Below are 12946 nucleotides of genomic sequence, written 5' to 3'. Positions count from 1 at the left end.
ATTTTTAAGTGATGTCCTTGGGTTAGTATATTTACTATTTAGAAGATGAGAGGTGAAAAGTTTTTTATTCTGCTATGAAACCACTGAGTATTTGCTGTGAGGACACTTTGGAGTATGTTCACTTCCATCTTAAACTGAACCATTTAACTTCCTCAAAAGTCATGTGTGTGGCATAGGCACAGAGAAGTGTGTGGCCACTTTGGATTGGTTAACAGAGAATTATCTGTTGTGAGTATAGTTTTGGACATTCTTCCTAGGTGGCTGCTAACCGTGAAACCACACTGAACCTTGGGTGCAGGCCTTATAAAAGTTATGTTGGTTGCTCTCAGGCCCGGGAAGATTTCCAACCACTTCACCATTCTCATAGGGCTTACATTTCACAAGGTTAGCCAGAGCGAAAGGCAGCATGCCTATAAATCTTATCCAGATGTCTCAATGAAGCTGTGTGCCTGTCTTTAGACTTGGTGAAGTCTTCCTTATTTGAGCATCTTGGTTGAACTCTGACTTTCTTACACTTGAAGAGTAATCTTTTTTTTCCCCCAGGAGTCAATAAAATGATCAGCAACTTTCAATCAAATTTTCTTCAGAATTTGAAAACCTTTTCAAAAGTTTAGTGATTTTCAGGTTATTGTATATTAAAATGATATTATCACATAACTTCATGCAAGTTCATTTTGAGTCTCAATAGATGTATTCCTTAAAAATGTGTGAATAAATTAATCTTACATAAATTTAGTCATATTTAAAGTGCACATAGAGAATAGTCGAATGAATAAATCTGATTATTAATTTCATGTTTGAAGGAGAAGGCTTTTTTGGGAGAATGAACAGATCTTTTTTAAGGTGTAAATTAAAATGTATATATTAAATAGCTTAAGATAATCTATGTTTATATCTTGGTAACTTCATTTTATTTTGGAGATCAAGCAACCGAATGGTGCTAAATACCTTCCATCTAGTGTTCTAACGCTCGATCTTTGTTTTTCAGCAGTCTCTGGTCCCAGCCCACCCCATGGCCCCTCCCAGCCCCAGCACCACCAGCAGTAATAACAACAGTAGCAGCAGTAGCAACTCAGGATGGGATCAGCTAAGCAAGACGAATCTCTATATCCGAGGACTGCCTCCCAACACCACGGACCAGGACCTGGTGAAGCTGTGTCAACCGTAAGTAGCGGTGGTTCTTGTTGTTTTTAGCTGCTAAATATTTCTTTGATCATATTATAGAGTGATATAAATTGTGTTATACGAGAGGTTCAGTATAAGACAAATCTGTGAATCCTCATTATCGACTTGGTGACAGAGCTTCGAAGTTCTAAGTCCTTAGACATTTATTCAGTCAGCATTAACATCAACAAAATGCCGGCATAACAAAATAAATTGGAACATTTTCTCAGTGGAAGTTGACTTTATTGGCATATGGAAAGTAAAGTATGAATTATTTAAACACTTATGTCTAGATGTCTAGATCTTTTTGAGGAATGTTCTTTCTTTCTTTCTTTCTTTCTTTCTTTCTTTCTTTCTTTCTTTCTTTCTTTCTCTCTCTCTCTCTCTCTCTCTCTCTCTCTCTCTCTTTCAAGACCTCTTGGGGACCAATCTATCTCATAATAAGAGAAACTTTCTGTTTGTCAGAAAGGTGTAGTTACTGGCAACCCTTATCCTAAATGCATGTAAAACTCTTAATTCCAGCCAGGAAATGGTAGTCTGTCTTCATTAGCCACCAGTACTCTTGTGGTCTGGGTTGTTCACCCTTATCTCTGGGAATTCTTATGCCCTTGTTCCTATTTCTGTTCTCACTGCCACCCTTTCTGAGTCTTCTGAAGAAATGTGTGCATGTGTATAAAATTCCAAAACAAATTTATATCATATGCCAATGTTGCAGATGAATAGATATAAATATACTAATTTGCTGCAATTACATTTACTCACTAAGTAAGAAAGCACTAATTTAAACCAAGGAGCCAGAAGCACTGTACAGTACAAAGATTATTGTATAAAGACTAAAAGCCTCTAATGACTTTGAGCTATAAAAGCCTGCACATAGAAAAGCATCTTTTATTTCTCCAAAGACAAAAATGGTCCTTTACAAAAGGAATTTTACATAACTCGGAAGAAGATGTCCACTAGAGAATATTCCCTGAAAAATATTCCCATTTCTAAACATTTCATTAGTAGCATCTTGTTTTTGATACCCAGGGTAAGGTAGAGATATTACTTCTTATTTTAAGAAAAAAAAAATTTCAAAACTTATATGGGCAGTATTTCCAAGCTGGAACTAAAGGTAACATCGGGCCTTCCCTAAGAAGGTGGTGGTGGTTTTGCTCTGTTTTGTTTTTAGAGAGGAGGGTGGGACGGTGGGTGGTGGTTCTCCAGGCTCTGGAGAGCCTTCCAAATGCCATCAGTCTTCGCACCCTCCCTGTGCTTTTCTCCTGTTACTCTTTTAATCATCCCTCTTGTACTTGGACTGCACCCTTTGCTTCCAGGGCAGTGAAATAATGTCCTGTGCTAGGGACTGTTCTGAAAGCAAGTCTAGCTCTTAGGGTTCGTCATGGCTGGCCAGAATCAGAGGGAACTTTGCCAGGCACGCCCTGCCCGATTGCAGCTGTTCAAGACCACAAATAGGCCTTTTGCTATCTTGTCTGCTGCTGGCGTCTTCTTCTGCTTTTGCGGCATAATTACAGGTAGATAGAGCGCCATAAAGTCTAACGAGCTAAAAATATAACTTTGTAGGAAACAGAAAAATGAAGCTAACCCTCAAATTCTTGAGGTGTAAGAGAAGGGAAAAGGATTTCAAAAGACAAATTGTTCCTCAGCTAGTTTTGAATGACGTAAGATGAGTTTTAACTTCAAGAAGATAGACTTAAATAACCATAAAATAAGGGAGTGGTGTCATGTTTTGTATATAGTAAATATGCATTTGAGAAATTAAACCAGCAGTTTTTTATTGAATCATATCATATTCCAAATGTAGTAGAAGATTATTTTATCATTTTTTTCTAGAAAGTTTGTTCTCTTTTTGTCGTTGGTCTCTTTGATGTATGTAAACATTGCTCTCTTTGCTCTTATCAATAGCCCTCTCACTGTCTCCTATTATTTGTAAAAGCCCAGATTTGATCTTTAACTCTAATGTTAATTTTTCTGATATGTATTATACAGAGAGAAGATATAGAATAAGAAAGGACCCTATGTCAGTATTTGCTGAAAGCTTCATTCCATGTAATAAATACCAGATTTGACTTGCTGATAATTTTTTGTCTTAGAAGGGAGAGAGAGAGAGAGAGAGAGGGCGCGCAAAAAATGGCATTCCTGTTTTGGACTTAATTGTTTCCAATAAGAAATAGCTAGTTGGTGACATGGAAGTGACGAGAACCTTATGGGAAAGTGACTCATCCTAGAGCATAAAATTTTAAACCCAGTGGATATAATTAGAGATTTTAGAAAAGTGAGTATCAGAAACTTCTCAGAAAGGATAGGTATAAATTCATAGCTCTAAAAAAAAGTTTTAGAAATAAAAATTTAGCATGGTAATTACAAATTGACCTGAAAGTGATAGATTGCAGAAGGATAACATTTGAAACACGTAATTTGGGTCTCAAGGGGGTTTGGATATTTTAGAGGGTTTTCTAACAGCAAGATGTGAAAAGATACTTAAGAATGTATATAATAGTGTCCCAATTTCATACGAATAATGAAGTCTGAAGGAAGGAATAACATGAGGATTATGAAAACTGAAGAGGAAAGCAAGAAAATATTTTTAAAAACCTGCGCTGGGAGTACAATATACAGATGCTATAGTGTTAGAAGAAATGACGGTGAAAAAGCTGATGTTGTCATGACACAAGAGATGATTGTGGAAAAGCAGCCTCACCTCAAGTCAGAGAGAATCTCATGACACTCAGAAGTGTAGATCAACATGGTTTAGTTAAGAGAAGAGGATGGGAGCTCCAGTTTTAGGTTATGAAAGGAGGCGACATCAAAGACCAGACAGGGGTATAGGTGACAATGGTTATTACGGTGGTAAGGTGACATGGATTTTCAGGAGATAAATTTTCTAGGAGCATTTAATGAAAGAAGCTGACCAGCTCTTGTTACCTTCTAAATTGTGATGTGCGTATGAGAAATCTTGTTGGGACCTTATGACGACTCCCAGCTGCTGCTACTTTGTTTCCTATTTCTAAAAAGTCATCTACTCCAAAACCACATCAGTACAGTTAACCAGCAAGTTTAGGAAATGGAATAATCTGGGAAACAAATGATGGAGCTATTGCCCCTTGACCTTCCGCCATTCATAATTCTCTCCCTTCTGTAAAATCAAGTCAAAATACATTGTTGACTGTGTTACCATTTTATTTATCTCATTCAAACTTCTCGGGTAAATTTTCAGGACCTCACCCCAGGTTCCTCCCCATTTTCCTTTCTTGATTGTTCAAGGCCAAGTCTAAGCTCACCCTGCCTCCTTCTTGCTTGGACCTCACTGTACTCTCCTATTTCTTTTTCCTTGTCAGCACTTTACAACAGCATCTTATTTCCATGCAGTTTTATTCTCCAAGTGCCTGTTACATTATTTAGGAGTATGTTTGTGGTGGTATGTCATCTTCATAGATTTCTCACCTACGTTGTAAAATCATGGTGCACAGCGTGGCAAGTTTTTGGTACCCTAGAGTTACCTACCACAGTGCTAGGCAAGTACCTAATTCTCAATGAAGAGCCTGTAAAATGAGTGAAATAATGCTTATATCATGAGGTTGTGACTAGGTTTAAATCAAGTTATATGAGGAAGGGAACTGGTCTGCTCCTTAAAACAGTCATCATTGAACAAATATTTGTCTCCCCTGTGCCTGTGCTTTTGCTCCTCAAAATCCTAACTACTAGAATAAACTTAAATTGTACATAACTACATGTAAAACTAAAGAGAGAGAGAGAGAGAAACTGATTCTGATCTTGAAAGTCAAGAAAGCCACGGAGGAGTAGGTTATGTTAACATTAACTGCCAGTGTCCTCCTTGAGACTTTTGGTGGGGGAAGTTGGAGGCACTTGCAAGACTAGTTTCAACTTCTTGAGACCCACTCCTGATTTACTTTTGTCATAATAGTGATTCTTGCACATAATATCTTTCATTGTATCTAAAGTATCTTTTCTGAATATTTAAAAACAATATCTGTATACAAGGCTTGGTTCATAGTTATTGGTGGTTTGCAGTGGGAGCAAAATGTGTGAGTCTGTGTTGGCCATGACTAGGTAGCTTTAGTGGTTATGGTGGTAGTGACATCACATGAAAGTAGATAACTCAGTGGATCAGCAACTTACGTTAAAGGAAGAACAGTTTATGGATATTAAAACAAAAAGGTATTTTTGTTTTACAGCCTTTATACAGCCCTTCTCACCCTTTCTCACCCTTTCTCATTTCCACACCAATCTCGGTCAACCATTTTTTCCCTTTCATTCACTAGATACCTAATTTATTTCTAACTGCAGTAAAACATCACTTTAAAACAAATGTGAAATGAAATCTAGCTTACACTACTATATAGCCAGTTACTAATTAAAAGGAAATATTTTTGAAAAAAAAACATCTTTCTCCCTAATTGTAGTATTCGATACATTTTCATTTCTATCCCTTTGTTTTCTGTTCCCTGCAAGTTTTCCTTATTCTTTTGAATATAATACAGCTCTTTAAAAAGCAAAACAGAAAAGCAGGACAGGTCAACAGAGGTAGACATAAACAACCAACCATCATTTAGGACAGAATAAAATCAATATTATAATCAGTGCAGAGGTTTGTGGAAAGTCAGAGGAAGGCTTCGTTATCAGGGTAGCTTTCAGTGAATAGATAACATCTCGACCGTAAGCAACAGGCAAGATTTCATGCATGGTGGAAATAATAGTGTCCCCCAGGCCTCAGAAAGGGCCCAAGAGTGTGAGAGTGCTTGGATGTGTAAGAAAGCACAAAAGAACACGTCTTGCTGTGAGAGCTGTCATTCAGCGATTGTTAGAGAATGGAGAGTGTGGGTATAGCGGAAAGCGAGGCTGGGGCTTGGGGTGCAGGTTGGGGCCATGTTGTTAGCACCTTGTATAATAAGCTAAAAAGTTTGGAGTTCATTCTTCAGTTACAGATGAGGAGTTAGCCTTTGTAGGGCAAGAGAAGCATAATTCAGGTTTTTTTCCCCCCTCTCTTAGAATGATAATTCTGACAAAACTAGAAAGGTTGGCTTGGAGAAGGCAATGTGGAAGCAGGCACTGGGAACACAGGGGTGTCTTGGAGATGGGAACATCTGGACTCACGCACGATTAAAAATGACTGTAAGGTTTTAGCTCTGAATAAACGGAAAACTTGAGTTATATTAATGGAGAGAGAAAGGGCAGGAAAAAAAGTGAGGGCAGCTGTTAGGAAAACGGGCAACTTGAAATGATTATATTCTTTCTCTTTACATCTGTTTATCTCTATAACTCTAAAATTTCTGTGTGCTGAAAGTTGTTTTTCTTCTACCCTGGAATAAAATGATCAGCTCTTTCATTCCAGAATGATTAGGCTACTTTTCAAGTAAAATTTGGGAGTCGAAGGCATTTTAGTAAGATGAATATTTACCCAGTTATGAAGTTATCTTCTATGTTTATTCTGAAAGTAGCAATGGGCTTGCCCAACCCAGTATTCTGAAATCCTAGATAAGTATGAAATCCTTTGGAAATTATAGAAACTACATGAAATGAGAGGACCTTACAATCAGAACAAAACTATAATCCTGTGATGAAGTAGGAAAAATCGTTCTACCTGAAAGAGGTCTGGTTCTCTCACTTTCAAATCAAAGAGAGAATTTAATTTAGGGCTAGGTGACCCAAGGTCATTCACATATTCCCAAATGACAGTCCAAGAAGCCTGAGTATACCCAGAGTTGCTACCTTTATTTTAGAAAAGACACAACACACGTGTACACACTCCATGTGGATTCTACAGTGGAATATTCAGATAGCTATACGACATGAGAGACACAGGCCAAAGGTTTGATTGTCTGCATTCAGTGTCATTCTAAAATCAGTGTGTGAGTTTCACAAACCCAAAGTACTTTATGTAGGGTTAAATTAGAAGCTAATAAAAGGAGATGATCTCTTTTATAAAGATATAATTTACCCTTCAAGTGTTGTCTTACAGGCAGGTAGAAGTAGTGTCCTAGTGTGATGGTGGTGGTGGTGGTGGGTGGCAGTGGTGTGTATTTAACTCTCACATACCAGCAATGAAGGACTGACAGATCATTTTTTCTGCATCTCAAATCATTGGTATTGACTGCATCTCAAATCATTGAGATTTGGGCATATTGAACTGTGTTGTATTCCAAAGCCATTTGGTTTAGGCTTTATAGGAGTACCGAAAACTATATCTAGTGAATTTTTTTCTCAGATTCTTTGAAAGACAGGAAAGAAAAATTTATCAGAAATGTAGAATAGTGGAAAACAGTTCTTCCCTAGACTGTGCCTTTTTTTAAAAATAGTGTTCTTTATAAAATACTGGTGTACTATTTTTTAATCCTCCCCAAAAGTGAAATTGAGTTAAGATGATTAGTTTAACACAGTTAATCATAGAAAAATTTTCTCTTACTATACTATAGCTTCTTGCCCATATATAGATTTTATTTACATTATAAATAATAGAATTTCTTTTTAAGTTCCAAATGTTTTGTTCTGTAAAGCAGCTAATTTTTATCCTCTCAGGAGTACATTCTTCATTGATCTAGAAGATTCTCAATAAATAAAATACTAATAGCAATAGTTTCTGGGACTTGGCTTTTCCTGATATTGCGAACATAATAGGATGACACATTAATAAATAACAATGAGGGCTTAGACCAAGGAACTTGGGCATTTTACTTAAATGTGTGACCTAAGATGTGAAGTTTTCAGACTTTTTAAAAAGTATGCTAATCCAGAGTCAAAATGTTGAGTCACTAGTTGTAATTTAACTCTCTCTTCGTGGACAGTATTCCATTAAGGTGTAGTCATAGTAAAATATGACGCATCGGAGACTGAGGAAGATACCTCATCGTTCTGATCTTTTTTCTAAGAATAGAAGTCAAAGCAGATTTGAGATTTTAGGAGCAACAGTGTATTTAACTAAAGTTTTTCCTTATTCAGCTCTCGGATAAGCCATATTGAATCATTTTCTTGTTCATTTAATTGCTTTATTTCATTTCTTAGTATGAAAGAATTATGGCACAGTAAGAAACTTTATGTACAGTAGATCTTTGATGTACTAAGATATAGTCCAAAGACTTAGAAATCCCAGAATTTCACAAAAATAATTTTAGCATCAAAAAAATTCCCCATGAATACCTACTTTCCTGTAGAGAACCATCTCATTCTTAGACCTCTTTTTGCTCTTCACTTTTATTATTAAAATTGTCAGTTGAGTTTTTTAGGGGGTGGGAAGTTTTCAGAAATTAACACAATATTTAATCCCTTCTTGAGAGTTAATGATATACAATTAGAGCAAAGCCTTCTTGAAATATGGACCCTAGGTGATAGATGGGTTCTGCTTCTTTGCTGGCTACTTGACTCACTTCCCTCTGCCTGAGAGTACTCACAATTCAAATACATGCTGCAGTAAAATGTAAAATAACTACAGGTTAGATACTTTCGATGTTGTCAGGAGTAGTTGAAATTTCAAGTATTAATTATTGCCAAGTACCTGTTGTATGCATGCATTTGGTATTTTGGCAGAAAAGTCTCGGTTATGTCTATTTTCTAATTTATCCTCAGTGTAAAATCTGCTTGTAGGCATGGATATTTAGAGACTTAGCTACCCCTCCTTACTTTCAGTTGACCTTTTTCTGTAGAATTTCTTCTTGTTATCCCCAGGCATGATTAAGAGCCTTCCTGCCCTGCATTGTTCAAATACTGCACAAGCTGTTGGCAAACTAATTTTAATATTAGCCTTAGTAGAAGTTCATCGGGAAGCCAGCACTGAAGATAATAGCCATAACCACAAGAATTTTTTAAAGAGCATCTTCTCCTTCTCTGTGAGAGCAAATGGAATTTACTTTATGTCCATTCCATGTTTCTTTATATGAACCTCACATTTCTACAGCATCAGCTCGGGGGTGTTTAACCATTATACGAAGGTGAAGGTAGTATCGGGAGTAAAAGCCTCTAAATTTTTATTTGGCAGTTGTACTTGATTTCACTTAGAATTTCCTTATTGGGTTACCAGTAATTCTAAAAATTTACAACCTCTTCCTTCATCTTTCCCCATCTTCATTCCATAATAAATGTATGTGAAAAATTCCAATATAATGTGTAAACACCTGAATAATACCTAGCAGTTAACGTTTGTCAAATGCTTACTGTGTGCCAATAACTGTGCCAAGTGTTTCATTATTTAATCCCAAGAACAACTTTATGAGCAATATTATCATCCCTATTTTAAAAATGAAGTTGAATGAGATTTCTTATTGCTCAGGATAATACAGCTGGTAATGGTGGAGCCAGGACCTGAGCTTATAGCAGTCTGACTCCAGAGCCTAAACTCTGTGAACCACTGTGTTTCTACCTCTCCAAATACACCTATTGCAAGTTCATTATCCTCATCCTTCTTCCCTCATCAGTACCCATGTTCCTCTCTTTACCACAAGGTACAAGAAGACTCGATTCTCCAGGACCCAAAAACGAAATATTCACTCATGATAGATTGAAAAGTTACCTTTTCTGAATAGCCAACAGAATCAACATTTTGACTCCTGAATAGCCAACAGAATCAAAAACCTAAATAAAGTAAAGGCAGAAGAATAGAGGAGGAACTGATCTAACAAAGTAATCCCTTTTAATATAGCTGCTTATATAATACTCAGCTCCTGGTTAGCTGTCTCGTGTGCAGCTTCCCCAAGATTACACAACTCAGAGAAGGTATATAATTGTCACTTGCCTGATGCCTGAGAGAGTTAGGGCATATATAAAAAAGAAACATTTTTTTTAAGGATCACTGTTTAATAAATCTAAACAACATTGCATTAGAAAATAATAGATACAAATAGCATTATAATTTTACTACAGTATAAATTTGATGAAAACATAAAAGCAAGCCACTTTTGAGGAGAAATTAAACAAGTAGGAGTGGTGAATTCCATTTTTTATTAAGCATCATGCCTTTGATTTTGCTAGACACAGTACCAGACACATTTCCTGCCCTCGAGGGAGGTTCTTGTCTTATATAGAAAATAAACTTCACACGTCATGTAGACCAGAATGTGGTGTGTCATGTGAGAGATACAAAGTGTAATGCAGATTACAAAATAGGGAGTGACTGCATGTGATTGGGGGCATTGGGAAAAGCCTGGCATTTGAATGAGTCTTCAGGAGGGGAAGCTTAGGTTTGCAGCCAGGACAAGCTTGGTTGGCTGCCTGCCTTGTCTGTCTTCACTAGGACCATATCATGGGAGATTTTAATCTCAGAGGAAGGTTTGTACTTCACTGGAAAGGTAGATGATGCATACTGTCTCAGGATTTGCTCTTACTGGAATGTGAAAAAGAGGGTGGGTCCAAGGAGGAAGATGATTCAAAGATGAGTGTAAGATTTTTAGTCTAGGAAACTGGGAATTTGGTACCATGAACAGATTTGGGGATCAGGAAGAAGAGCTTATTTTTATTCTTGTCTGGAAATTTTCACCCACTCACAGGAAACTTCAAATTGAATGCTGCTTTGCTTTATGAGTTTGTGTGTTTTGGTGTGGCTATTAAATGGAAAGAAACAGTGCATCGGTTTCAGACTGGTGAATCTTTGGTGCAAAAGAGAAGCTAGTAATTAAACATGTTTATTCATCAGCTGAAATACTGTACATTAGAAACTTTGAGTAGATGCAGTCCTTGTGGCCAATGATTATAAGATTTATATATTCCTTCCATATAAAATTATTTTCTTAAATTTTTAGTTCAGTTTTGGTGATTTAAACTTTTTAAAAAGTTGCTTTTTGTTTAATAAAGTGCTTTGCAACTCCCTTGATAGGATCATTTGGCTTTAGACTGGAGACTTTTGAGAAGAGGTTTTGTAAGAGAGCTGTGGGACTGAGTGGGAGGAGAGGAGGATGAGTTTCCCTGAATGGGTTATCTAGAATTAGTGAGGAAGTACACTCATAACACAAACAAACCTGACCAAATTCATGATTCTGCCAGGGGACGTGGACTCTTTCTCCTCCTGGCCATCTATGCACTCACTGACCTGGCCATTCCAGGCTGAAACTTGTCTAAGTTGCCTGTGGGACCAGGACTTGTCTTCCTTATTTTCTCTTTATGCCATAGCATTTTCCTGCCTTTATTAAGTGTGAAATGTCAGTGAGGGAGCCTGTATGAAAACCAACATTTTTGGAGTACCAGCATTTACATAGTGTTAGATTTCCAGCTTTACAAAGACCACTTTCTGACAGCATGAGGACTGTCTCTTTAAAGATGAAACAAAGAGACAGTCAGTTGTGGTACTAGAAACAAATTAGGCCGCTATCCCATTTGGATAGGAGTGTGGATCCTTTCCAAGGGTTTTTCCAAAATGCTTCATCTTTACCCCCAATTCTAAGCCATAAATTATGAAAATGTTATTGTTATTTCCCCTTTATAGGCATAGCTTTAGTTTCAGTAGTTAATCTGCTTAAATGGCCCTGTATAGTCCTTCTACTCAGTTGGCTAGATACCATTTTGTTTCTGAAAATTTTCCTATGACCTCATTATTCATTATCTTTTTTTTGTTTGCTCTCATGCAATTAGCTGTTAAAAGCCAAAATCATTTAATTTTGACACAGGTTTTTGAGACAGAAGAATTTGAGCATTTATTTAATTAAAAAGTTTACAGTACTTTTTTTCATCCCCACTCTGAATCACAGAACTTTACACCTCTTCTAGTGAAGTGGCTGTTGACAAAGAGTGCTCATTAGAATTAAAATTTGCATGCCCAGGCCCTTCAGTGGATTCTGAGTCAGAAGATTCAGAGAGATAACCAGTGTAACATGTAACTTACTAAAGAGCACACAAGCTCTGGAGCCTTCCACCTGGCTATGCCACTTGCTTGGGCAAATTTCTCAACCTCCTCATGCCCCAGTTTTTTTTTTTACCTGTAAAATCAAGATAATAACAGTACCTACAACACAGAATTCTTGTGAGAACTAAATGGGATAACACATGTAGAGTGCTCAGAACATTTCCTGGCACGTATTAATGTTATTGCCATTATTATGTAATTTTTAAAGCTTCCAGGAGGTTCCGATGTTCAATCCCAGTTAAGAACTTCTGATTTAGTCCCTTGATGGTATAATTGAGAAAGCTGAGGCTCAGAGAAGGTTAAATGACCTTCTTCGAGTCAAAATTAAGAGGTGGCAGGCTTGGGAATAGATCCCATTGTCTCCTGAAACACTCACCTGTCTCTTTTTGCCTCTTTACTTTTCATGAGTGAATGTAAATTCTATCCTCACTTCTGCCCTTAATCACGAGTATGGAATGTCTGCACTTCAGTTTCTTGCCAAAGAATTTAACTTTTTCCTCTCCACTTCCAGCTCTTGTCAAAGCTGTTGGAAGAAATCAAATTCATGAAGAATTACCTGAAGGATTTATAGTGCTTTTGTTTATCATAGAGCCCCCAAATTTTGTCATGGCACACATAGAAGAGAATAGTGTTTGTGTTGGGTTGGGTTAGGTTAGGTTAGGTTAAGTTAAATTAAATTAGGTCAGGTTAGATTAGATTAGATTAGATTAGATTAGAATAGATTGGTATATCCTCCATTGGCAAGGCAGCTCAGTGCTGGTAGTGACAGGCCCCACCCAGTCTCCAGGGGTTGATGGGCTTAGTATCTCCACATTTGTAATAGAATGACCCCAGCAGAGGGATTTTAGAAATATTTTAGTAGAAAAGCCCTTAGTCCAATGAAATCTGAAAAAGAACTACCTATATAAATATTTCACAGTAGTATTTTTAATATATATT

At 37.0% G+C, this 12946-nt stretch overlaps 1 protein-coding gene across 8 annotated transcripts in view; it reads left to right on the top strand.

Annotated features, from left to right (window-relative positions):
- Window positions 1-12946, top strand: part of RBMS1 (RNA binding motif single stranded interacting protein 1) — a 196586-nt gene that overhangs the window by 111200 nt on the left and 72440 nt on the right. For 6 of the 8 annotated variants that reach the window (XM_039855657.1, XM_039855658.1, XM_039855655.1 and 3 more), the window contains exon 2: window positions 989-1164. In XM_039855657.1, coding sequence (XP_039711591.1) covers window positions 989-1164 — 176 coding nt within the window. The remainder of the gene's footprint in view (window positions 1-988; window positions 1165-12946) is intronic. The other 2 variants (XM_039855656.1, XM_039855652.1) reach the window with 1 other exon arrangement.

The sequence above is a fragment of the Pteropus medius genome, unplaced genomic scaffold, assembly GCF_902729225.1.
Source record: "Pteropus medius unplaced genomic scaffold, Ma_sr-lr_union100, whole genome shotgun sequence".
NCBI lineage: Eukaryota > Metazoa > Chordata > Mammalia > Chiroptera > Pteropodidae > Pteropus > Pteropus medius.
The sequence above is the reverse complement of the archived record's forward strand: the minus strand, read 5'-3'. Positions and strand labels throughout refer to the sequence as shown.